Below are 21620 nucleotides of genomic sequence, written 5' to 3' on the forward strand. Positions count from 1 at the left end.
CCTAAGGAATGAGTGGAGGATGGGCAAAGGGATCCCGCTTGCCCTCACGAGGTGTTCACTGTCCTTTCCTCTTCTGCCCAGCCTGGAAGTTGGTTCCTGCATCCTACCCCCTCATCCCCCACTCCCCACCCCCCTCCACTCCCCCACCCCTGCCGGGTGCTCTTCTCCAGAGCTCTGCATGACCCCCGCCTGCGGCATCAGCTCAAATGCTGCATCCCTCCCCATCCTGGGAAGGATTCTCAAATGTGCATCCTCCCTGATCCCCCGAGCTAGGGGGACACCACCCCACCTCCAGCCTCTTTGGCAGTATACAAGTTAGCTCTTCACAGTATGTCCCTCTTAAGATTGTGAGCCCCAGGACGCCTGGGTGGCCCTCGGCTCAGGGGTCCTGGGATAGAGTCCTGCATCAGGGTTCCCCGCAGGGAGCCTGCTTCTCCCTCTGCCTGTGTCTCTGCCTCTATGTGTCTCTCTCATGAATAAATAAATAAAATCTTGCCAAAAAAAAAAAAAAAAAGATGGTCAGCCCAAGGAGGACGGGAAGTTTGCCTTCCTAGATGCAACTAAGTCCCCAACCTGAAGCATTGACCTGAGCAGCCTCCCAGAGCCCGAGGGACTGACATGCCTTTGTAACCCCTTCAGAGCAGACGCACTGGGGGCCTAGCTCAGCCACGAGCCACTCACGCAGCGAGGCTAGCCCCATGGCCTCCACCTCCCACTCCTCACCTTCCCCTCATAACGTTTCCCCCAACCTGTCCCAAGCCCCTCATGCCAGCTCTGCTCACCCTCTCCAGCCTGTCCCCTGGCAAAAGCAAGGCACTCACCTGGGGATAACTTGGGCCCTATCTTCTGAAGGGCAAGAGGAGCCTGCACCTGTGCCATGACCATTGCCTGAAGCAATTCCAGCAGTCCCTGGATCCTGCCCGCGCACCCACTGGGTTTGGCCACCTTGGGATCAGGAGTTGATCAGTGAGTGACTCTGAGCCATGGTTCCAGGCAGGATGAGCTCCATGGCATGTGACCCAGGGAAGTCATCCTCAGAAGGATCCATACAGGGTTTTGTTGTTGTTTTGTTTGTTTAACTAAGTAAACTACACCCAACATGGGGCTCAAACACAATCCCAGGATCAAGAGTCACATGCTCCACTGACCGAGCCAGGCAGGCACCCCCATCCTGGGCTTAATGCTTTAGTGTCTCCTGGAAATTCTCAATAACTCTTTTAACAAGAGGTGCTGCACTTTCATTTCACATGGGGCCCTGCAAATTATGCAGCTGGTTCTGGTTCCAGGGACACTCACTGATATAACACTCAGAGACCTAGGTCACCAGCGAGGCCCTGAGGGGAAATGCTGACCAGGGGAGCCACATGGACACTGCCAGCTGCCACTCCTGCGGGGGCCACAATAGCCCACTGCCCTCTCCACTCCCACAGCAGCTCCTGCTACCCAGGAGGGGGGAACACCCACTGGACAAGGGGATAGGGGACTGGTGGGCCAGTGGGCATGGGGAAGGAAGCTCCAGGGATGCATGGGTCCACCCAGCAGGCCTTGAACCCTGCTCCAGGGCTCTGCAACGTACTCCCTAGGAGCGCTGCAGCCCTGACTTTGGGGACACATAGGCACAAGGCTGGACCCGTGGCTATGCCCCCTCCCATTGCTGAGTGGACTAGGAACACAGACTGACCAGATTCTGACTCCCGGATGCCTCATTGGTCCACACTCCCGAGGCCAGGCAGGACAGCTAAGTGCTGCTGACAGGGAGGCAGGGGGTCCCACACCTGTCCAGTGAGGAGTCCTGGGGGGCCTGCTGCTCATTGCTCACCCTGCTCCTATCGCCACCCCCAATCTTCCAACCCAGACTCCAAGATGTGCTCCCTGAGGCCCTGGGAGGTGGGCAGTAGGGGAAGACCCTGGAGCAGGGGCCTCCCCCCCTTCCCTGCCCTCCCCTCCCAGAGGGAGCACTTCCTGGAAGCGACAGGCAGCTTTATTGAGGGGGTAAAGGTGAGAGACTGGCCGGGAAGGGAGAATGCAGCTCGTGGGCAGGGGTGCGGGGAGCGAGGCTGCCTGTGGCGTTACACGTCCAGGTCCAGGTCCAGGTCGGACTGGGAGTCCCGCTTGTCGTACGTGCGGGTCTTGCGCTGCACGATGCCCGGGCTGAAGGCGGCCCCCAGCGGCCAGTGGCGGACCACGTGGCGGTAGGACGTGGCCAGGCAGTCAAAGTAGTTAATGTTGAGCTTCCGGGCAATGTGACGGCCCAGGTATTCCATCTGCTGCGGGTACAGGCGGCAGTCAGGAGAAGACGGTCCGCCCTGCGCCGCGGGCCGCGTGGGAACCGCGCTGTGCCGGAGGAGCGGCCCGTGCTAAGCCCCTAAGCGGTGGGGGCCTCGCGTAGGACGGAGGAGGGGAGGGAGTGCGTCCCGGGACCCACCTCGTAGCGCTCTGACAGCTGCACCAGCACCAGCGGCTCTAGTTTGTGGCCGCACAGAACCAGCTGGAAGAAGCACCTTCCGTAGGCTGCAGTGGGGGGAGCAGTTCAGCCCGGGGGCTCCGGGGGTGGGGGCTCCATGGGGCGAGGGCGAGGGCGAGGGGAGGCTCCGGGGGCTGGGGGTTCCGGGGGCCAGAGCCGGGGGACGGGGCAGAGGGCTGGCACCCTTCCCCCTGCACACCCTCCCCGGTCGGCGGCCGCGCGGTGCTTCACCGTCGGAGCTGAGCGCCAGGCGCACGTAGACCAGGTGCATAGGGCCCTGACACACGGTGCGGCCCTGGATGGAGAAGTGGTACGTGCCCCGCGCGTGGTTCAGCACCAGGCGGCGCCGCGCCAAAGACGAAATCATGAGCCACAGGCCCACGGCCAGGCCGCACGCGGGGAAGCCCCAAGTCTCCTGCTTCCGCACCTGCCGGAGCCGCCCGGACCTAAGCAGCCAGGGGGCGGGGCCGGGGCGGGGCCATGTGCGGGGCCGGGGCGAGGGGGCGGGGCCGAGTGAGCGTCGGGGCGGGGCCAGGTGAGTGAGGGGCCAGGGCCACTGTGAGGGGCGGGGCCGGGGTGGGGGCGGGACCATGGGCGGGGCCAGGGTGAGTGTCGGGGTGGGGCCGGGGCCGGGGCCGGGGCCGGGCCGGGCGCGGCAGCCCCCAAGAGGCCCGCCCTGCGCTGGGGCGCGGCCGGGAGCTCAGACCTGGCTCACCACGCCGAAGCTGACGAGGAGGAGGCAGACGACGAAGAGCAGCGTGCCCTTCCACAGGGTGTCCAGGTAGTACTCGAGCACGAAGACTGCGGGCAGCGTGGCGGTGGCGCGTGAGGACGGCCGGGCCCTGCCGGCAGCGGGGGTGGCAGTGCCAGCGCTCGGGCCAGAGCAGCCTCCGCACGCAGGGCCCGGGGCGCGGTCGGCATACAGGCCGCACGCACATCGGATCCCCGCCCCGCGCCCCGCGCCCCCACCCAGGCCGCCGCTCCCGAGGGTGCAGGGGGCGCCCCGGCCCCGGCCCGCGCGCACCGTTGGGCTGCTGCTGTGTGAACGGGTAGAAGCTGTTGTTCTTCAGGCGCTTGGCCAGGTGGCGCTGGGTGCAGAAGAGCCCCAGGGCCCAGAGCTGGAAGCGCTTGCCTCCGGAGGTCGTGGGCAGGCCGCTAGCCCGGCCCTTGGGGGCCTGCGTTGGGCACAGAGGGTCAGCGGGGCTCCCGCAGGCCGCCCGCGCCCCGGGCTCAGGGTCACGCCAGTACCTGGGACGACAAAGCCTCCAGGTCTGCGGTCCAGGAAGGAGCGTCTGTCAGACGGAGGGCGGAGGAGCGCCGTGGCGGGTGGTTCTGGCTGGGCCGGCCGGGATTCTAGAAGCTCTGGGCAGCGCGTTCTAGAAGGGGCTGTTCTGTTCCTACCTCTCTGTCGGAAGTGCCCACACCACAGAGGCCCCCTGCACAGCCCGGTTCACAGGCCTCACCTCAAGGGCGGGTGGCCAGACATCCCAGGCCTGCGCTGGAGGTCTGCAGGCAGGCACTGCACACTGGACCTCCCAGCTGAGCAGGGCCGCCCTTACCCCATGGCCACTTTTGCCCAGGCGGAGCCTCAAACACAAGCACAGACAGCTCACCCCCCTGTCCCTGAGGGCAGGACACACACATTCCAAGATTCAAGCACTTCGGTGAATCAGCAATGCACTCCTACCCCTACCCTCAGGCTCCCAGCAGTTTTAGCCTTGAATGGTTCCTGCCGGCACAACACCTGGCCTCTCATCCCCACCTTAAGGACCACACAGAGTTCCTAAAAATGTTTTATTGTTTAAAAAATGCTTAAACATCCAAAATGTGGAAAGGGTGGCAGGCACCGCTGACTACCTGAGGGCTGGGGGTCTGGAGCTGCCTAGCTGGAGGAGGGGAGGCTGGTGAGCAGCTGCTCCAGGCACCACTGGACTTCCTCCTGGCCTCGGTAGGCCCGCTTCAGGCCCCGAGGAAGGCAGCGGCAGGACTCCAGGTTGAGATAGAGCAGGCCTGGGCAGCTGCTGATGACAGAGCTGTGGGGGCAGGGCACACCATGGGGAGTCGAGCCGCTGGTTCCCAAAAGACCCAGGCCCCGCTGGGGCTTGGCCAAGGTAAGAAGCCCTCTCTGCCCAGGCGCCACACCTGGCTCTGCCACCCACAGCCACCGAGGCCCAAGCCCAGTACCCTTGGTGTCCCTAATGTCCATCCTAAACAGGAGCTTGGCCAACACGTGCTCCCCTTTTGTAAACTGAAACTTGCAAGCCGTACTGACTCCAAGAGACCGGGAATGGGGATGCTGACCTGACTGTGCTTGGTGTGACCCGAGTGCCCCTGAGGTTGACAGAGCATAGGGCTGGGTGTGAGCCCCCACGGGTGGCTGAGAAGGCAGCCAAGGCCTGCTCCAGGTCTTTCTCACTGAAGCCCTGGCCACTCAAGTCCAGTTCCCGCAGAGTGTGGCACCACTTCTGAGTCAACAGGTGGCTGCCCTCTTTGGCTAGAGTCAAGCGATCTGACGTGCCATAAAGACCCAAGTGAAGCTGTTCTAGCTCTGCAAGGGAAGAGTGGTCATGAGTCTTGGGGCGGCAAGGGTGCCCACATCCCTCCCGCCCAGCCACCATCCAGAGAAAGCTGACCCTGACACGGCAGATCGTGCAGGCCGGCAGGTGTGATGCGGGCACAGCCACGAAGATCCAGCAGGCGCAGGTTAGGGGAGCCGTGGAGCAGGCGGCCCAGGGCCTCGTTGCTTACAAAGTTGCAGGTGGAACCGGCGAGGCAGAGCTCCTCAAGGCTGGGGAAGCCTGGGCCAGGAGTCACCACTCGCCCGGAAGGCTTGGGCAGCCACATCAGGTTTAGGAGCCGCAGCACCTGGAGCGAGGCCCAGGCTGCAGACGGGAAGGGAGGGTGGCAGGTGGGAGAGGCGGGGTGTCAGGTACCTGCAGCTGGGGGCAGCCCTTCTGCAGCCCCTCAACAGGCAGCTGGAGAGGAGTGCTGCTGCGGTTGATGCCGGTGCTCACCTCCAGGACCTGGAGCTGGGGGCAACAGCTGCCCTGCAGAGATGGAGGAGAACAGATTCAGCGGCCTGGCTGTGCCGGGCTCAGCATCCCGCTCTGCTGCCGCCCATCACCAACCTACCAGAAGCGCACCCAGGATGGCTGTTGTCTGGGAGCTGTAGGTCAGCCACAACTTGCGCATTCGGGGCCCTGCCTCCTCCAAGAAGCTCACCACGGCTGTGGACTCCACCTGGGAACCCAGCACATGGGTACCCGTCCCTTTGGCCCAGGCTTCTTCAGGGCCCCTGGGGACACAGGGCTCACCATGGAGTGCTGTATGTCCAGGCTGTGGAGCTGAGGGCAGGCTTTGGCTAGCATAATCAGAGTGTCAGAGGTTACACCATGGCAATCGGAAAGCTTGAGGAAGGTGAGCCGAGGACAGGACTCGCTAACCAGCTGTGGAAGACAGAATACCACCAGAGATTGGGAGAGGTCATGTGTCCACAAAGGAAAAAACCAGTGGCCAACACCAAACCCTCACTACTGCCTCAGCTATGACCTCCTTTCTGCCCATGGCAGGCCAACATGGTGCTCCCAGTTCTGACACCTCCCTGCTGAAAGAAACAACAGGAAAGGAGGCCCAGGCAGGCATCCCCGTGGGGCAACACTGGGCTCCAGGTGCCTGACCACTTCCTGGAAGTACTGGGCAATCCCAAAATGTCATGGCTGGTGGGCAGGGCAGCCTGGAGCTCTCACCTTCAACACGGGGTGTACCTGGGACTTCCAGTGGATGAGGGTCAGCCTCTGGAGCTGCGAGAACCTGGGCCGACAGCAGAGGCAGAGCTGCACGGTGTTCCCACGCTGCCCGACAGCGGCGTCCCCACCCACCCCTTCCGCTAGGGAGACACACACAGCCGCTGGCTTTCTACCAGCCGCCGACAGGAAGCCAGGGAAGAAAGAAAAGAGAGAAGGTCTCACCGATTGGGCATAAGCCACTCCAGGGAGGCGAGAAGCTTCTTCTCGGCCTTGGCTTCACTCTTGGCGAGGCGGCCAGCCGGCGACGGTGACAGGGTCACGGTGTGCCAGAGCGCAGGCTGGGAGGCCGCCTGGTGCCAGCGGCGGCACACGCGAGCAGCCCTGGGAGGAGACCTGGGCTGAGGGGCTGCGACGAGACCGCGGTCCCCGTCGTCCTCACCAGGCTGCAGACAGCTCGGCTGCAGGGCCGGCCCTGGGCTCTCTGTGGACCCCCGAAAGGCTGCGCTCTGTCCCCCGCGGTGCCCCCGCCGCGGCCACCCGCCCGCTGGGCAAGAGGTCAGCTGGACCGTGCCGCTGCGCCCCCCGGGCCTGAGGTACCTGCCGAGGAAGGGCACGGGCCCATCGGCCGCCACCAGCAGCCCGAAGATCTGCAGGAGAATTTCCAGGGGGATGCGGTCGCCCCAGCCCGGGTCGGGCCCCGGCGGCGGCTCCGGGGCGGGCGCCATTCTAGGTCTGGCCTTGGCGCCCGGGGCGCGGGGCGCGGGGGCCGGCTGCCGCTGAGCGCGGCGGGCGGCGCGCCGGTGCACGCGGGGACGGGCAGGCCCCGGGCCCGGCAGCACCAGCAGCATGCTGTCCGACTGCAGCAGGTGGTACCCGGAGCCGCTCGGCGCCAGCTGGTCCCACCACCAGTCCTCGGCCGAGCGAGCCCGCTCCCCGGCCGGCTGCGCGCCCCGAACCCGGCGCCGGGCCCGTCGCGCCGCCCCGGCAGCCATAGCTCCCAGCAGAAGCCCCCTGCCGCCCCGGGGCGGCGGAAGGGGCGGGTCCCGCGGCGGAAGGGCGGGGCCTGGGCCGACACGCCCCGCGCCCGACTTCCGAGGCGGGACTTCCGGCTGCGGCCTCGCGGGAGGCCGAGGCGGGCTGCGCGGCCTGCGGCTTCCTGCGGTCTGGCTGTGGGGTGGGCGCTCGGTCCGGCGGGGCAGTGGTTCCCGGCCCCCGCCCCCGGCTCCGGGCCCGAGGCGCCGCCGGTGGAGCGTGGCGAGACGCCTGGCTGTCGGGGCGGGGGGCGCCCGGCAGCTCTGCGCCGCCCACCGGACGCCGCGAGGGGCGGTGCGGGGCCCGCCCCCTCCCGAGGACACGCCCCCGTCCGTGGACACGCCCCCTCCCCGCGGACCCGCCTTCGCTCCCGCCGGCCCGGGGCTCGCAGAAGCCTGGAACTCTCGCCGGGGCGGAGCGGCAGCCGAGGTGTGCGCGGCGCTGGGGATCCCCGTCCCGGGTCCGGGTCCGCCCCGGGGGCGGGCGGTGGTGGCCCGAGCAGCGCAGGCGGGGCGTGGGGCCCCCTCCCCGCGTGCTGCCGGGGCCCCGCGTGCTGCGCCTCCTGCCGCTAGCGCGTTCCGGGTGCGCCGCCCCGGCACCGTCGAGGCCCGCTGGCCCTGCTCGTCGCCGTGCAGGTCTGTCTGACGTGTGGCCCCGCGTCCGCGTCTGTTTTCTTCGAGGTGTCGGAGGCCTTGGGGTCGCGGCAGAGCCGGAGCGTGCGCTCGGGCCGAGGCGGGGACGGAGGAGCAGGCCGTGACCCTGGGCTGTGCTGCGGGGCCCAGCGCGGGCCGGATGGCAGCACCCCGGCTGGGCCGCCTCTTGTCGACACACCTGCTGGTGGCCCTCTTTGGCATGGGCTCTTGGGCTGCCATCAACGGGATCTGGGTGGAGCTGCCCGTGGTGGTGAAAGACCTTCCCGAGGGTGAGCGGGGCGTGCAGGGGGCGCGCAGGGGGCGGGGGTTGGCTGCCCTGAGCTGCCGCCTCTCACCGCTGCTCTCCCCTCCCCGCAGGTTGGAGTCTGCCGTCCTATCTGTCTGTGCTGGTGGCGCTGGGGAACCTGGGTCTGTTGTTGGTGACTCTGTGGAGGCGGCTGGCTCCGGGCAAGAGCGAGCGGGTCCCCATCCAGGTGGTACAGGCGCTGAGCGTTGTGGGCACAGCCCTGCTGGCCCCACTGTGGCACCACGTGGCCCCCATAGCGGGGCAGCTCCACTCCGTGGCCTTCCTGACGCTGGCCTCCGTGCTGGCCCTGGCCTGCTGTGCCTCTAATGTCACCTTCCTGCCCTTCCTGAGCCACCTGCCACCTCCCTTCCTGCGCTCCTTCTTCCTGGGTCAGGGCCTCAGCGCCCTGCTGCCCTGTGTGCTGGCCCTACTGCAAGGCGTAGGCCACCTCGAATGTCTGCCAGCTTCTTCCAATGGCACCCTCTGGCTCCCCAACGACTTCCCAGAGCGTTTTCCCGCCAGCACCTTTTTCTGGGTGCTGACCGCTCTTCTGGTCACTTCGGCTGCCGCCTTCCAGGGTCTGCTGCTGTTGTTGCCATCACCGCCATCTGCATCCACAGCAGGTCTGGGGTCTGACCTGCGGGTGAGGACCCCAGGAGTGGAGGAGGAGGAGGAGGAGGAAGAGGCTTCACCGCTGCAGGAGTCACCGAACCAAGCAGCAGGCGCCCCTCCCAGCCCAGACCCTGACGCCCATCGGCTGCTCTCCGTCCACAGTGCCTGCCTGCTGGGCCTGCTGGCCATCACCAATGCACTGACCAACGGTGTGTTGCCTTCCGTGCAGAGCTTTTCCTGCTTGCCCTATGGCCGCCTGGCCTACCACTTGGCAGTGGTGTTGGGCAGCGCCGCCAACCCTCTCGCCTGCTTTCTGGCCATGGGCGTGCTATGCAGGTATGAGGGTCCCGGCTGCTTGGGGTGGAGTTTAGGGATGGGCGCTGGGTTGTGGTGCGGCCAGTCCTGAACTTCTGCTCACCCGTGTAGGTCTCTGGCAGGGCTGGGTGGTCTCTCTGTGCTGGGCATGCTCTTTGGGTCCTACCTGATGGCACTGGCAATCCTGAGCCCTTGCCCGCCCTTGGTGGGCACCTCTGCAGGGGTGGTCCTTGTGGTAAGTGTGCTGGGAATACTGAGGCAAAGTGGTTGCGGTGGTGGTGGTGGGGGTTGCCCCAGAGCAGGGAACATCTCATGCTCAGCCTGCTGCTGTGTCCATCCTTCAGGTGCTGTCATGGGTACTGTGTTCGGGTGTGTTTTCCTACGTGAAGGTGGCCGCGAGCTCCTTGCTGCACGGTGGCGGCCGGCCGGCGCTGCTGGCAGCTGGAGTGGCCATCCAGGTGGGCTCCCTGCTCGGTGCTGTCGCCATGTTTCCTCCCACCAGCATCTATCACGTGTTCCGCAGCGGGAAGGACTGTGTGGACCAGTGTGGCTCCTAAGCCTGGGTGGATAGGGACCTGACGTTGGGCTGAGATGCCGCAGCACTGAAGTGCTCAGAGTCCGAGGAGGCCCTCCTACACGTGGGCGTACTCGTGGATACCTGTACACTCCATAGCAGATACTGGTCAGGGTGGGGACCACAGAGCAGGCCCAGAACCAGGGTCCGGCTAGGGCTGTGGACTTGGGCCGAGATCTGGAACCCATGTGGGCTTTACACAGTAAATCACTGTTACTCCATGGATCCCAGTAGTTAACTCCTGTAGTGTCTTTGTGCAGGTGGACGTCTGCTGAGCTGGAGGGATGACATGAACCGTTCGGTAGGGCCCCCCAGCCTCCTGGCTGCTCATAGATTCTGGGTTGCGCCCTTTGAGCCCTGGACTCTGCTGCCCACCCCTCCATTGCTTGTTGGAACTTCCTCCCGAGGACTGACTACCGTGGTCAGAGGCGCGTGGTGCCCACCTGACACCAGCTTCCCCAGGATCTCCCGTCGGGTGGTGGGGCCTCTTCCTGTGGGGGCCACTGCTCTGCAAGCCTCCGGCCGTGTGCTAGGAGGAGCCAGCGAGGTGCGAGGGTCCCGCAGGAGGCTGCTGCTTCATTGTGGTGCAGCAGTGGTAGCGTCTGGTCTGCTCGTGTGGGAGGATCCTCTTGTGAGGCCCAGGCACTGTAGGGGCTCTGTCAGTAGGGCTTTGAGGACACTGGGGTCTAAGGTTCTGGCCAACTTAGGGATCCTTCTGGTCAGGAGCATCGTTCCCTTCCCTGAGCCACAAGCGGCTAGTTTCTGGCTGCTTTCTGTGATCAAATGTGCAAATGCCGCACACTGCATTCAGACAAGCATGTGCCTTCTCCCGGGGCCTCTGACCAAGGGCCCCTGTCCCTGAGCAGCTCACACCTGCCCCGGCCCTGGGACAGCGGTTGGGCCTCTGCTTGGGTAGCATCTGCAGGGAGCAGAGCCTTAGGCTGTGGCCTGTGCTGCTCTGGGTGGTCATCCTGCATAAAGAGCTGGAAGGGACCTGATGGAGGGCCAAGGCCACGGCCAGGCGGCCAACAAGGCCTCAGGACACGTGGGCAGACGCTGCAGTGGGCAGGGGCTCGGGCTTCCTGGGCAGGCAAGAAGCGGAGGCCCATGGGGGAACCCAGGCTCCACAGGGGAGGTGGGACACCTGAGCTCTGCTCCAGCGGGACTGGATCTGGCACTGGGATCCTGTCCCCGCCATTCTGCAGCGGGGACTGTGCAGCTCGGGTGGGTGGTGGGCGCTGGGAAAAATGGCTCCTGCTCCCATTTCCCTGGCTCCTTCCCACGATTGTCCTGGTTTCCGGAAGCCCTTTTAAACTTCAGAAGCTGCCTGTCCTTAATGTGGCCCGCACGTGGGCCTTTGAAGGTCCCAGGCAGGACCGGCCAGAGGACCGAGGGGGGCACCCGAGGCCTTGGCCGCTGAGCCTGTGGTCTGGGGCTGCATCAAGTATTGGGAGGGCCTGGGCTCCCAAGTGGCTCAGACACAGCACAGCCCTGAGGGCGGGAGGCCCCCACCAGGTCCCAGGCTCCCAGGACATTGGCCGGCCTAGAGGAGGAGCAGGGGCCACAGGGGTTCACCTGGCTGTTCGCCTGTGGGAGTCCGGGCTGGTGGGGTGTGAGTGTGGAAACCGCTGTCCGTGGTGGTGAGTGGAGAGCTTCAGAGGGAGGAGGATGAGGACATGGGCGTGGGCACACCCTCATCCCCCACCCCCAGCACCATCCCTGCCCACCTGGGGCTGGAGCCGCGTCCCGGTTCCTGCTCTCTTCCGTCAGGCGATGATCAAAGGCGTTTGCAAGAGCCTCATCTCTGCCCATGTGAGCACGTGGGCCAGGTCCACGGGCCACAGAGGAGTGAGGCCCGGTAGGACATGCATGCTCTCCTGGAGAGGGGGCAGGTGGCCCTGAACCTGGGGGCCAGGGCTGAAGTGGACAATTTGAGGAAGCCACTGCCCTTAGAAGCCTCAAGGGCCTTCCTGTCCCTGCCTGGTAGGAAATAACAAGGGGAGGGAGATGCTCAGGGCCAAGTCCCTGAGAGCTGCCTGGCACACCCTTCCTACCCACGGTCCCCCAGCACGGGGTCTGATCACAGGGCACCCACGCTTCCAGCTGGACAGCAGGTGGCCAGGGACCCCGCCTTACAGCCTTGCCCAAAGGGGCTCAACCCCAGGGCTGGGGGCCCGTGGAAGGAGACCCCAGAGGGCAGGCAGGGGCCAAGGCAGGACCTTTGACCACTGGCTGTCCACGGGAGCACTCCTGGGGAAAGAGCAAGGCCTGAGCCACAGGGCCACTGTGCCTGTCCCTCTACCAGGGGCAGGCCCCTCAGCTCCTCAGAACCAGGGAAGGGCCAGCGAGGCCGCGGCCTGCCACATGCAGGTTCCTTTCCTGGTGAGACCGAGTCCTCAGGACAAGCCGTGCCTGCACTTGGTGGAATGACAGAAGAGCCTTCGCCTGCCTTCGGTCCTGCGGTTCTCAGCCTACGGGCTCCCCAAGGGGTTGTGATTGTCTATGTAACCAACCTGGGTAATAGAAGGTTGTGTCCGTCCATTAGCATCTGCTCAGAGCCTCCACTGCGTGACCTGGGGCCACGGGACCATCTTTAAGGGGCTTCCTCTCCTCCATGGAATTCAAAGGGAATTTGAATTCCTAGTTTTTGTGGGAACAGAAAATGAGAATATGGGAGCACCTGGGACCCTGGCCAGAGAATGGGTGCAGGTCATCGGCCATTCCAGCATCAGCCACTTGGGCCATGTCCACCCTGTCTCAGGGAGGCTACGTGCCTGAGGTCCTGAGGCCACTGTGGCCTCGCCCTCTCCCATCACTGGCCTCCTTCCAGGGGGCTCAGAGGCTAGTAGGATTCTGATGGGGTGCTGCTGATTACAAGACCCCCTGCCCCCACCCTGTGGTTGGGTGGGTGACCCCACTGATCCAACGGTGCGCCCATCCTCCTGCCCTCATGACTGAACTGGGGATGCTGCCCCTGTGGAGCAAATCGGTCTACTGTGACATCTGTCTGAGGATCTCAGTCATCCCAAAAGCCATAAAAAGCTACCCAAACTTCCCAGAGCAGACCCAAGAAGGAAGGCGCCGCAGAGGCAAGCAGGGTGAGAGGTGCAGAGGCAGGATCCAGAAAACGTGCTGGCATCATCTGGACCCAGGTGGTCTAAAGCGAGACCTGTGGGCTTCCTAGCTGTGTAGGCCCATAGTTTCTTGCCCCAGCCCAGGTTGTGGTGGGTCCCGCCTCCCTGAGTACCCGGGACAGACGGACCGTGGGACACCCAGCACCTCCCTGGGGGAACGGCTGTGCTGTCTGGGCAGCTCTCCCCGGCACACCCGTGACCTCCTCTCCTAGGCCTCTGCCTCCAGCTCTCCGCAGAGGGCTCCCCTGCCCTGCTCCTGCCCTGCAAGGGAGAGATTCCTGGGGAGTCACCCCCTCGCATCTGCCCCTCTCGGAGGAGCCAGGCCAGGCAGGGAGTCGGCAGGAACTTCCTCGGCCGGGCCTCCCTGACCAGGGCGCCAGATGTGCGCAGGGGAAGGCTTCTCTGTCCACACAAGAGGACGACCATTTTAATTTGCTGAAAGACAAGCTGCAAACAACTGTGGGATTTCCATCCCTTTGCAAGGGTGGTGGGGAAACAAAGCTAATTCAAAAGCAGACTGGAAAAGATTTCTTCCCGGGCCTTCCTGGCACCCCTGAGCTTCCCCACACGTTCCCTTTGCTGTTGTTTAAGTAGGCTCCACGCCCAGCACCCAGCCCGATGCAGGGCCTGAACTCACGACTCAGATTAAGACCTGAGCCGAGATCAAGGGACTGAAGCCTAAACGACTGAGCCACCCGGGCGCCCCCACCTACACTCCTCGTGGGGTCGTTCTGTGGGTGGCCCCACCTTGACCGCTGAGCTGGTGAGCGTCCACTCTGCACGCGGGTGGCTGCAAAGGGAGGCCCCAAGCACCTGGGGCAGCCCCGAGCACCCAGGGCAGCCCTGAGCACCCAGGGCAGGTCCCGAGCACTCAGGGCAGCCCCGAGCACCCGGGCACGAGAGCGCAGGGCGGAGAGGAGAAGGTGTTCACTGGGGGCCACGGTGCAGAGGGGAGGACAGCCGGCGGGCAGCCGAGCCTGGGGCTGGGAACCGGCACTGAAGAGCCGAGCCCGTGGCGAGGCCGCCGGTCCGCAGGGCCCTGGGAGCTGGGCGGAGTGGGCGGCCAGGAGGTGGAGGCCAGGAGCCTAGAGCCCGTCACCGTCCCCCCCCCCCCCCCCCCCAGCCCTGCCCCTCTGCCCAGGAGCGCGGCCGGCTTCACATTTCTGGAGGGTCCACTGGTGGCAGGTGGATGGCCTGGCGGGCCGGGCCCCTCTTCAAGGTAGCTGTCGGGAGCCACAGGAGGAACTTCCCTGTTTCTGTGAAATGAAGAGTCACCAGCCCCACCCGTGGGCCACCAGGCCAGAGGTCGGCCAGGCCCCCCACCCCTGGGCCTCCCCTCTCCCTGGACGTGCTGGAAGCACCGGGGCTGGGGCAGGGAGGGAGGGGGTGTGGCTCCCGGTGTCTGGGAGCTGCCATTGCAGCTGGTGCTGGAGAGCCTGGGGGGCAGGATCTTGAGGGACTGGGCTCTGAGGGGGTGGCTCGGGAGGATCAGGTGCTGGGGTAACAGGAGATGAAGCTCGGGGTCTGGGGGGTTGTGCTGGGACAGAGTGGAATGGGCTTTAGGGGGACTGGGAGTCTGGGGGACCCGGGAACAGAAAATCACAGGCACTTGGGGGGGGGTATAAGAGGGTTAAGACCGAGTGAGGCCGGAGCACTGGAGAGCGGGTTCCTGGTGTCTAAGGACGGCCGTGCTCTGCGGAAAGCGCATCGTCCCAGGGTCTCTGATTCATAAGGTCGGTGTCTCTCCTCGTCTTCAAGCCACTTTACAAACTTGTGTTTGTAAATGACTAATAGCAATGTAACTGTCAGCTGATTTCCCTCCTCCAGTCGTGGAAAAAGCCGGTTTTGTATCCATATGTAAGTTAATTCCAACAATCTCTCATTCTGCCCGGATTTATGATTCTTGGACTTCTTTGAAGCAGTTATAACATTCCTGAATCTCTTAAAGAATGACAAAATCTTTGACATGTGTTCATTTTATATCTGTATGAGAGTTATGACTCTGCCTTTTTCTGTAAGTTATCATGTAAACAGTTTTGGAGGTTTTCCACCAAGATGACCAGTGGCTCCCCTGGCCGAGCTGGGCTGGGCGAGCTGCCGTTCCTGAGTGTGCACCTCGCAGGCCAAGCCCTGGCATGTCTGTTCTTGGTTTCTAGGGAGGAGTCTGACGTGGCAACAGGATTATCATTTCCTAATGGTAGTTTTTCTTTTTTCTTTTCTTTTCTTTTATTTTATTTTTTAGATTTTATTTATTTATTCATGAGAGACACAGGCAGAGGGAGAAGCAGGCTCCACGCAGGGAGCCCGACATGGGACTCGATCCCGGGTCTCCAGGATCACGGCCTGGACTGAAGGCAGCCACTTAACTGCTGAGCCACCCAGGGATCCCCAACTGTAGTTTTTCTTTCTTTCTTTCTTTTTAAAAATATTTTATTTATTTATTCAGGAGAGACACACAGAGAGTGCCAGAGACATAGGCAGAGAGAGAAGCCTGATGTGGGACTCGATCCCAGGACCCGGGGATCACGACCTGAGCCGAAGGCCGATGCTCAACCGCTGAGCCACCCAGGCATCCCTAACTGCAGTTTTTCTAATTATAATTTTCCTCTGAAGTTATTTTGTGGGATTCTTTGTTTTTTTTGGTTTTATTTTTGTGGCCAATACGTCATTGGCCACCACTGACAGCGATGGAGCAGTGGTGGGTATTGGTTTTGTGGTCTGACCATTCAGTGAGCTCTGCAGATGGACTAATGATTTACAGACATCTAGTGCCTAGTGGATGGGAGGCAGTGGAGAATCTGAATTGTTCATTGTTAGTTTGTGTTTGACTCTACAGTAAGCTATTGTCATTAAAGAGGCCAATAGCAGGTTTGAGTGGCAGAAGAAAAACTCAGCAAACTTGAAGGCAGGTCAATTAACATGATTCAATCTAGGGAAGAGGATGAAAAAAGAATGAAGAAAATGAGCAGAGCCTCAGAGTCATGTGGGATACCATCAAATATACCAAATATATGCATAAGGAAAATCCCAAAAGGAGAGAGGAGAAAGTAGAAGAAAGAATATTTAAGGAAATAATGGCTGAGGGGCACCTGGCTGCCTCAGTCAGAGGAGTATGCAGCTCTTGGCCTTGGGGTTGTGAGCTGAAGTCCCATGTTGGGTGTAGAGATTGCTTATATAAAGAAGAAAAGAAAGAGAGAAAGAAAAGAAAGAAAAAAACTTTCCAAGTTTATTTATTTTTTAAATGATTTTATTTATTTATTAGAGGAGCACAGGCAGGGGGAGTGGCAGACAGACAGAGAGGGAGAAGCAGACTCTCCGCTGAGCGGGGAGCCTGACACAGACAGGACTCAATTCCAGGACTCCAGGATCATGACCTAAGCCGAATGCAAATGCTTCACCCATTGAGCCACCCACGTACCCCCAGATTTCCCAAATTTAATGAAAGTGTTAATATACCATGTAAGAAACTCAATTCACTCTGAGTAGGATAAACAGGGACATCCACACCCAGAGACATTATAATCAAACTGCCAAAGTCAAAGACCGAGAGTCTTAAAAAGAGCAAGAAAGGGACGCCTGGGTGGCTCGGTGGTTGAGCATCTGCCTTCGGCTCAGATCATAACCCTGGGGTCCTGGGATCGAGTCTGGCATTGGCCTCCCTGCCAGGAGCCTGCTTCTCCCTCTGCCTCTGGCTCTGCCTCTCCCTGTGTCTCTCATGAGTAAATAAATAAAACCTTTAAAAAAAACCCAAAAACCATGGAGACCAAGATGGGAGGATGGCATAGTCCAAGTGCTGAAAGAAGAAGCTGTTGGCAATTCTGTATTCAGCAAAACTACCTTTAAAATATGAAGGAGGGGATCCCTGGGTGGCGCAGCGGTTTAGCGCCTGCCTTTGGCCCAGGGCGCGATCCTGGAGACCCGGGATCGAATCCCACGTTGGGCTCCCGGTGCATGGAGCCTGCTTCTCCCTCTGCCTATGTCTCTGCCTCTCTCTCTCTGTGACTATCATAAATAAATTAAAAAAATTAAAAAAATAAAATAAAATATGAAGGAAAAAAATAATATAAAATATGAAGGAGGGATCCCTGGGTGGTGCAGCGGTTTAGCGCCTGCCTTTGGACCAGGGCGCGATCCTGGAGACCCAGGATCGAATCCCACATTGGGCTCCCGGTGCATGGAGCCTGCTTCTCCCTCTGCCTATGTCTCTGCCTCTCTCTCTCTCTCTCTGTGTGACTATCATAAAAAAAAAAAAAAAAAAAAAAAATGAAGGAAAAAATTAAGACACTCCCAGATAAATAAAAACTGAGAGAATTTATCACTAGCAGACCTTCTCTATATGAAATATTTTTTTTCTATATGAAATATTAAAGGTAATCCTTCAGGCTGAAAAACACTAGACAGTAACTCAAATCCGTATAAAAAATAAAGAGCACTGGTAAAGGTGACTACATAGGTATTTACGAAATCCTGTACTCATGCATTTTTTTTTCTAGTAACTCTTTTTCTTGTCCTATCTGATTTAAAATGCAACTGCATAGGAGTGTCTGGGTGGCTCAGTCAGTTAAGTGTTTGTCTTTGCCTCAGGTCATGATCTTGGGGTCCTGGGATGGAGCCCGGCCTCAGGCTCCCAGCACAGCGTGGAGCCTGCCTTTCCCTCTCCTTCTGCCCCTCACTTGCTATCTCAAATAAATAAATAAAATCTTAAAAACAACAACAATGCTCTATCTACTCAACAATGTCATAATACATATTGCTTTCTGGTGAATATAGGACATTCTCCAGTACAGACATTTTTAGGCCATAAAGAAAGTCTCAATAAATTTAGAAGGATTGAAATCATATGGAACATGTTCTCTGACCACAAATTAAAATTCACAAAAAATTAGAAATTAAAAATCAATAACAGAGGCAGCCCGGGTGGCTCAGCGGTTTAGCGCCGCCTTCAGCCCAGGGGGTGACCCCGGAGACCTGGGATCGAGTCCCACGTCAGGCTCCCTGCATGGAGCCTATTTCTCCCTCTGCCTGTGTCTCTGACTCTCTGTGTGTCTCTCATGAGTAAACATATAAAATCTTTTTTTTTTAATGTTTTATTTATTTATGATAGTCACAGAGAGAGAGAGGCAGAGACACAGGCAGAGGGAGAAGCAGGCTCCATGCACCAGGAGCCTGATGTGGGATTCGATCCCGGGTCTCCAGGATCGCGCCCTGGGCCAAAGGCAGGCGCCAAACCGCTGCGCCACCCAGGGATCCCTAAAATCTTTTAAAAAAAAGGAAAAGAAGTAAAACTATTTCAATTCTCAGGTGACATGACCCTATGCATAGAAAATCTTAAGGAATCCAGAAAAAATAATTAGAACTAAAAAGCAAGGTTGTGGAGACCAGATCAATATACAGAAACCAGTTGTCTTTATATACTAGCAATGAACAATTCGAAGAGAGATTATGAAAAAGTCATTTATGATAGCATCAAAAATAATTAAATACTTGGAAATAAATTTAACAAAAACCGTTCGAGTTGTATGATGAAAACTACAAAATATTGTTGAAAACAATGAATTTGGGGTGCATCCTAGATCTTAGCTCATGTCATGATTTGAGGGTCATGAGATGAAGCCCAGAATTAGGCTCTGTGCTCAGCGTGGAGTCTGCTAGAGTTTTTCTCTCTTAAGTTAATGGAAACATTCCAAATTCATGGATTGAAGACTTTTTATGATGGCATCACTCTCCATATTGATCTACAGATTCAAGAAATTCCTTTCAAAATTCTAAGGTTTTTTCTAATGCAGAAATCAATAAGTTGATGCTAACATTCATAACAAAATGCAACAGATCCAGAATACCCAAAACAATCTTTATAAAAAGAATAAAGTTGGAAGAATTACACTTCCCAATCACAAAACTTACTACAGAGCTACACTAACCAAGACCAAGCAGTACTGGGGTGCTCGGCTGGCTCACTTGGTAGCATATGTGACTCTTGATATCCGGGTCATGAGTTCAAGCCCCATGCTGGGCATAGAGATTACTTTAAAAAAAAAAAAAAAAAGACTGGGCAGTACTGGTACCAATGTAAGAAGAGACATGAGATCAATAAAATAGAATCAGGAGTTCTGAATGAGATATTACACTTATGGCTAATTGATTTTTAACAAAAATGCCAAGACAGGGCAGCCCCGATGGCCCAGTTTAGTGCCGCCTTCGGCCTGGGGTGTGGTCCTAGAGACTCGGGATCAAGTCCCATGTTCGGCTCCCTGTGTGGAGCCTGCTTCTCCCTCTGCCTGTGTCTCTGCTTCTCTCTGTGTGTCTCTCATGAATAAATAAATAAAATCTTAAAAAAAAAAAAACAGACGGCAACAAGAGACAAAGAAAGACACTTATATAACCATAGAAGGGACACTCCAGCCGGAAGATATAAGTCTTGTGCTAATTTGTTCCAGAATTCCTAAAAAAGTAGTACCATGTGGCAAAAGTTTATCTTCTTTTCTCCAGTATGGAAGCACCCAAATAAATAAGGCATCTAATCGCACACATAAAAGAAGCGGTCTAATACAATAATAGTAGGGGACTTTGACACTCCACTGACATCAATGGACAGCTCATCCAAACAGAAAATCAACAAGGAAACGGTGGCTTTGGATGACACATTGGACCAGATGGGTCTAACAGATATTCAGAACATTCCATCCTAAAACCCTGGAATACACATTATTTTCAAATGCAAATGGAACATTCTCCAGAACAGAACAGATCACATACTGGGTCACATAACAAGTCTCAATAAATACAAAAAGATTGAAGTCATACCATGCATCTTTTCCAAACACAAAGCTAGGAAACTAGAAATCAACCACATGAAAAAATCTGGAAAGAGCACAAATACATGGAAGTTAAATAACATGCTACTAACCAATAAATGGGTCAAATAAGAAATCAAAGAGGAAATTTTAAAAATAAATGGTGATACGGGATCCCTGGGCGGCGCAGCGGTTTGGCGCCTGCCTTTGGCCCAGGGCGCGATCCTGGAGATCCGGGATCGAATCCCACGTCAGGCTCCCGGTGCATGGAGCCTGCTTCTCCCTCTACCTGTGTCTCTGCCTCTCTCTCTCACTGTGTGCCTATCATGAATAAATAAAAATTAAAAAAAAAATGGTGATAAATGAAAATGAAGGGCAGCCCCTGTGGTGCAGCAGTTTAGTGCTGCCTGCAGCCTGGAGTATTATCCTGGAGACCCAGGATCGAGCTCCATGTCGGGCTTCCTGTATGGAGCCTGCTTCTCCCTCTGCCTGTGTTTCTGCCCCTCTCTCTCTGTCTCTATGAATAAATAAAATCTTAAAAAAAAAATGAAAACACAATGGTCCAAAATCTTTGGGATGCAGCAAAGCTGATCTAAGAGGGGAGATCATAACAGTACAGGTCTAACTTAAGAAACAAGAAAAATCTCAAACAACCTGACTTTATACCTAAAAGAGATACAAACAGAAGAACAAATACAAAACCAGTAGAAGGAAGAAAATAATGAGTAGAGCAGAAGTAAAAGAAACAGAAACCAAAAAAGCAATAGAACAGGAGCTAGTTCTTTGAACAGATCAACAAAACTAACAAACCTTTAGCCAGACTCATCCACAAAAAGAAAAGGATCAAAACCCTCCTAGGAGTGGAGATTCTGGTCACAGGAAGGAACATAGAAATTAAACCAAATTATGGGTATTGTATTTCTCACCCTGGGAGAATAATACAGGATTTGGAAAATCCAATCTGAGATTTCTTTTGAAAACTTGAGGGAAGCAAACCTATAGTTTGACACTTGCTACACCCACATAAATAACTGGGTCACACTTATTGAAACCAGCCTCGTTTTATGGCCTAAAGTGATTTTTATTTGAAAAAAGAATTTAATTGAAGGTGGGGGGAGACAGTAATAAACTATAGGAATAAAAAAAATACATTAATGGTATTTTTATTATTTTTTAAAAAGATTTTATTTATTTATTCATGAGACACAGAGAGAGGCAGAGACATAGGCAGAGGGAGAAGCAGGCTCCCTGCGGGGAGCCCAACATGGGACTCGATCCCGGGTCTCCAGGATCAGGCCCTGCGCTGAAGGCAGCACTAAACCGCTGAGCCAACGGGGCTGCCCTATGAAATACTATTTAAAGAAATACTTTCTTTTTAAAAAAAATATTTTTCGGAGAGAGAAAGAGAGTGCTCATGCATGAGAGAGCAGGGGTGGGGGGAGAAGCAAACTCCACGCTGAGCAGGGAGCCAAACTCAGGGCTCCATCCCAGAACCCAGAGATTATGACCCGAGCTGAAGGTAGACGCTGAACCCACTGAGCCACCCAGGTGCCCCAGACACTTCCTTTTTGTAGATTTGCAAATATGGTTCTGTAGAGATTCAGTTGTTTTCTCCCGTAGGAAAAGCCAATTTCCATCTATATTTAAATTCATTTAAAAAATGTAAATGTCATAAACACATTATTTTACAGATTAGAAAACTGAATTTTAAAAACAAACCAAAAAGTCATTTCATCATTCCTTTACTCCACATAAATTTGTGGCTTTTGAACTTGTAATCGCTTCCTTGTTCTCTCACTGGTTAATGAGTTAAAGAGGCTTTTGCCGCATGGTTCTAGGTTTTTAGGAATGCTGGAGCAGGGGATCCCTGGGGGCTCAGCGGTTTGGCACCTGCCTTCCACCCAGGGCATGACCCTGGGGTTCTGGGATCGAGTCCCACGTCGGGCTCCCTGCATGGGGCCTGCGCCTCTCTCTGTCTCATGAATAAATAAATAAAATCTTTAAAAAAAA

The 21620-nt window shown here is 57.6% G+C and overlaps 3 protein-coding genes across 7 annotated transcripts; 1 reads left to right on the forward strand and 2 right to left on the reverse strand.

The window, feature by feature from the left end:
- Positions 1-1963: 1963 nt before the first annotated feature.
- Positions 1964-4028, reverse strand: TMEM249 (transmembrane protein 249). The gene is made up of 6 exons (XM_038555072.1): positions 4024-4028; positions 3489-3712; positions 3171-3265; positions 2696-2891; positions 2426-2511; positions 1964-2267 (listed from the first exon to the last, which is right to left on the reverse strand). Exons 1-6 carry the CDS (start codon positions 4026-4028, stop codon positions 2070-2072), a joined length of 804 nt encoding a protein of 267 aa, XP_038411000.1. The 3' UTR covers positions 1964-2069.
- Positions 3104-9907, forward strand: SLC52A2 (solute carrier family 52 member 2). Of its 4 annotated transcripts, none has more exons than XM_038555832.1 (5): positions 3104-3245; positions 7923-8164; positions 8253-9129; positions 9231-9343; positions 9453-9907. In XM_038555832.1, exons 2-5 carry the CDS (start codon positions 8035-8037, stop codon positions 9677-9679), a joined length of 1347 nt encoding a protein of 448 aa, XP_038411760.1. In that variant the 5' UTR covers positions 3104-3245; positions 7923-8034; the 3' UTR covers positions 9680-9907. The 4 variants fall into 4 exon arrangements, with proteins under 4 accessions (XP_038411760.1, XP_038411761.1, XP_038411759.1 ...); XM_038555833.1 differs by lacking the exon at positions 3104-3245 and adding an exon at positions 7393-7671 and having other exon boundaries at positions 9220-9343; XM_038555831.1 differs by lacking the exon at positions 3104-3245 and adding an exon at positions 7393-7671.
- Positions 4245-7202, reverse strand: FBXL6 (F-box and leucine rich repeat protein 6). 2 transcript variants are annotated; one of them, XM_038555830.1, is made up of 9 exons: positions 6808-7202; positions 6433-6591; positions 6229-6274; positions 5779-5910; positions 5597-5704; positions 5398-5511; positions 5098-5329; positions 4766-5012; positions 4245-4497 (listed from the first exon to the last, which is right to left on the reverse strand). In XM_038555830.1, exons 1-9 carry the CDS (start codon positions 7200-7202, stop codon positions 4347-4349), a joined length of 1584 nt encoding a protein of 527 aa, XP_038411758.1. In that variant the 3' UTR covers positions 4245-4346. The 2 variants fall into 2 exon arrangements, with proteins under 2 accessions (XP_038411758.1, XP_038411757.1); XM_038555829.1 differs by having other exon boundaries at positions 6211-6274.
- Positions 9908-21620: the final 11713 nt, after the last annotated feature.

This window comes from Canis lupus, chromosome 13 (assembly GCF_011100685.1).
Source record: "Canis lupus familiaris isolate Mischka breed German Shepherd chromosome 13, alternate assembly UU_Cfam_GSD_1.0, whole genome shotgun sequence".
NCBI classification, from domain to species: Eukaryota; Metazoa; Chordata; class Mammalia; order Carnivora; family Canidae; genus Canis; species Canis lupus.

Coding starts and splice junctions, on each gene's coding strand:
- TMEM249 (XM_038555072.1), bottom strand. Junction 3,266..3,488: donor CACACAGCAGCAGCCCAACG/GTGCGCGCGGGC, acceptor CGCTGCCCGCAG/TCTTCGTGCTCGAGTACTAC. Junction 2,512..2,695: donor CCTGGCGCTCAGCTCCGACG/GTGAAGCACCGC, acceptor CCCCCACTGCAG/CCTACGGAAGGTGCTTCTTC.
- SLC52A2 (XM_038555832.1), top strand. CDS start 8,035: ATGGCAGCACCCCGGCTGGGCCGCCTCTTGTCGACACACCTGCTGGTG. Junction 8,165..8,252: donor GGTGAAAGACCTTCCCGAGG/GTGAGCGGGGCG, acceptor CCCTCCCCGCAG/GTTGGAGTCTGCCGTCCTAT. Junction 9,344..9,452: donor CTGCAGGGGTGGTCCTTGTG/GTAAGTGTGCTG, acceptor TCCATCCTTCAG/GTGCTGTCATGGGTACTGTG.
- FBXL6 (XM_038555829.1), bottom strand. CDS start 7,202: ATGGCTGCCGGGGCGGCGCGACGGGCCCGGCGCCGGGTTCGGGGCGCG. Junction 5,705..5,778: donor TGGACATACAGCACTCCATG/GTGAGCCCTGTG, acceptor CTGGGTTCCCAG/GTGGAGTCCACAGCCGTGGT. Junction 4,498..4,765: donor GTCACACCAAGCACAGTCAG/GTCAGCATCCCC, acceptor CTGCCCCCACAG/CTCTGTCATCAGCAGCTGCC.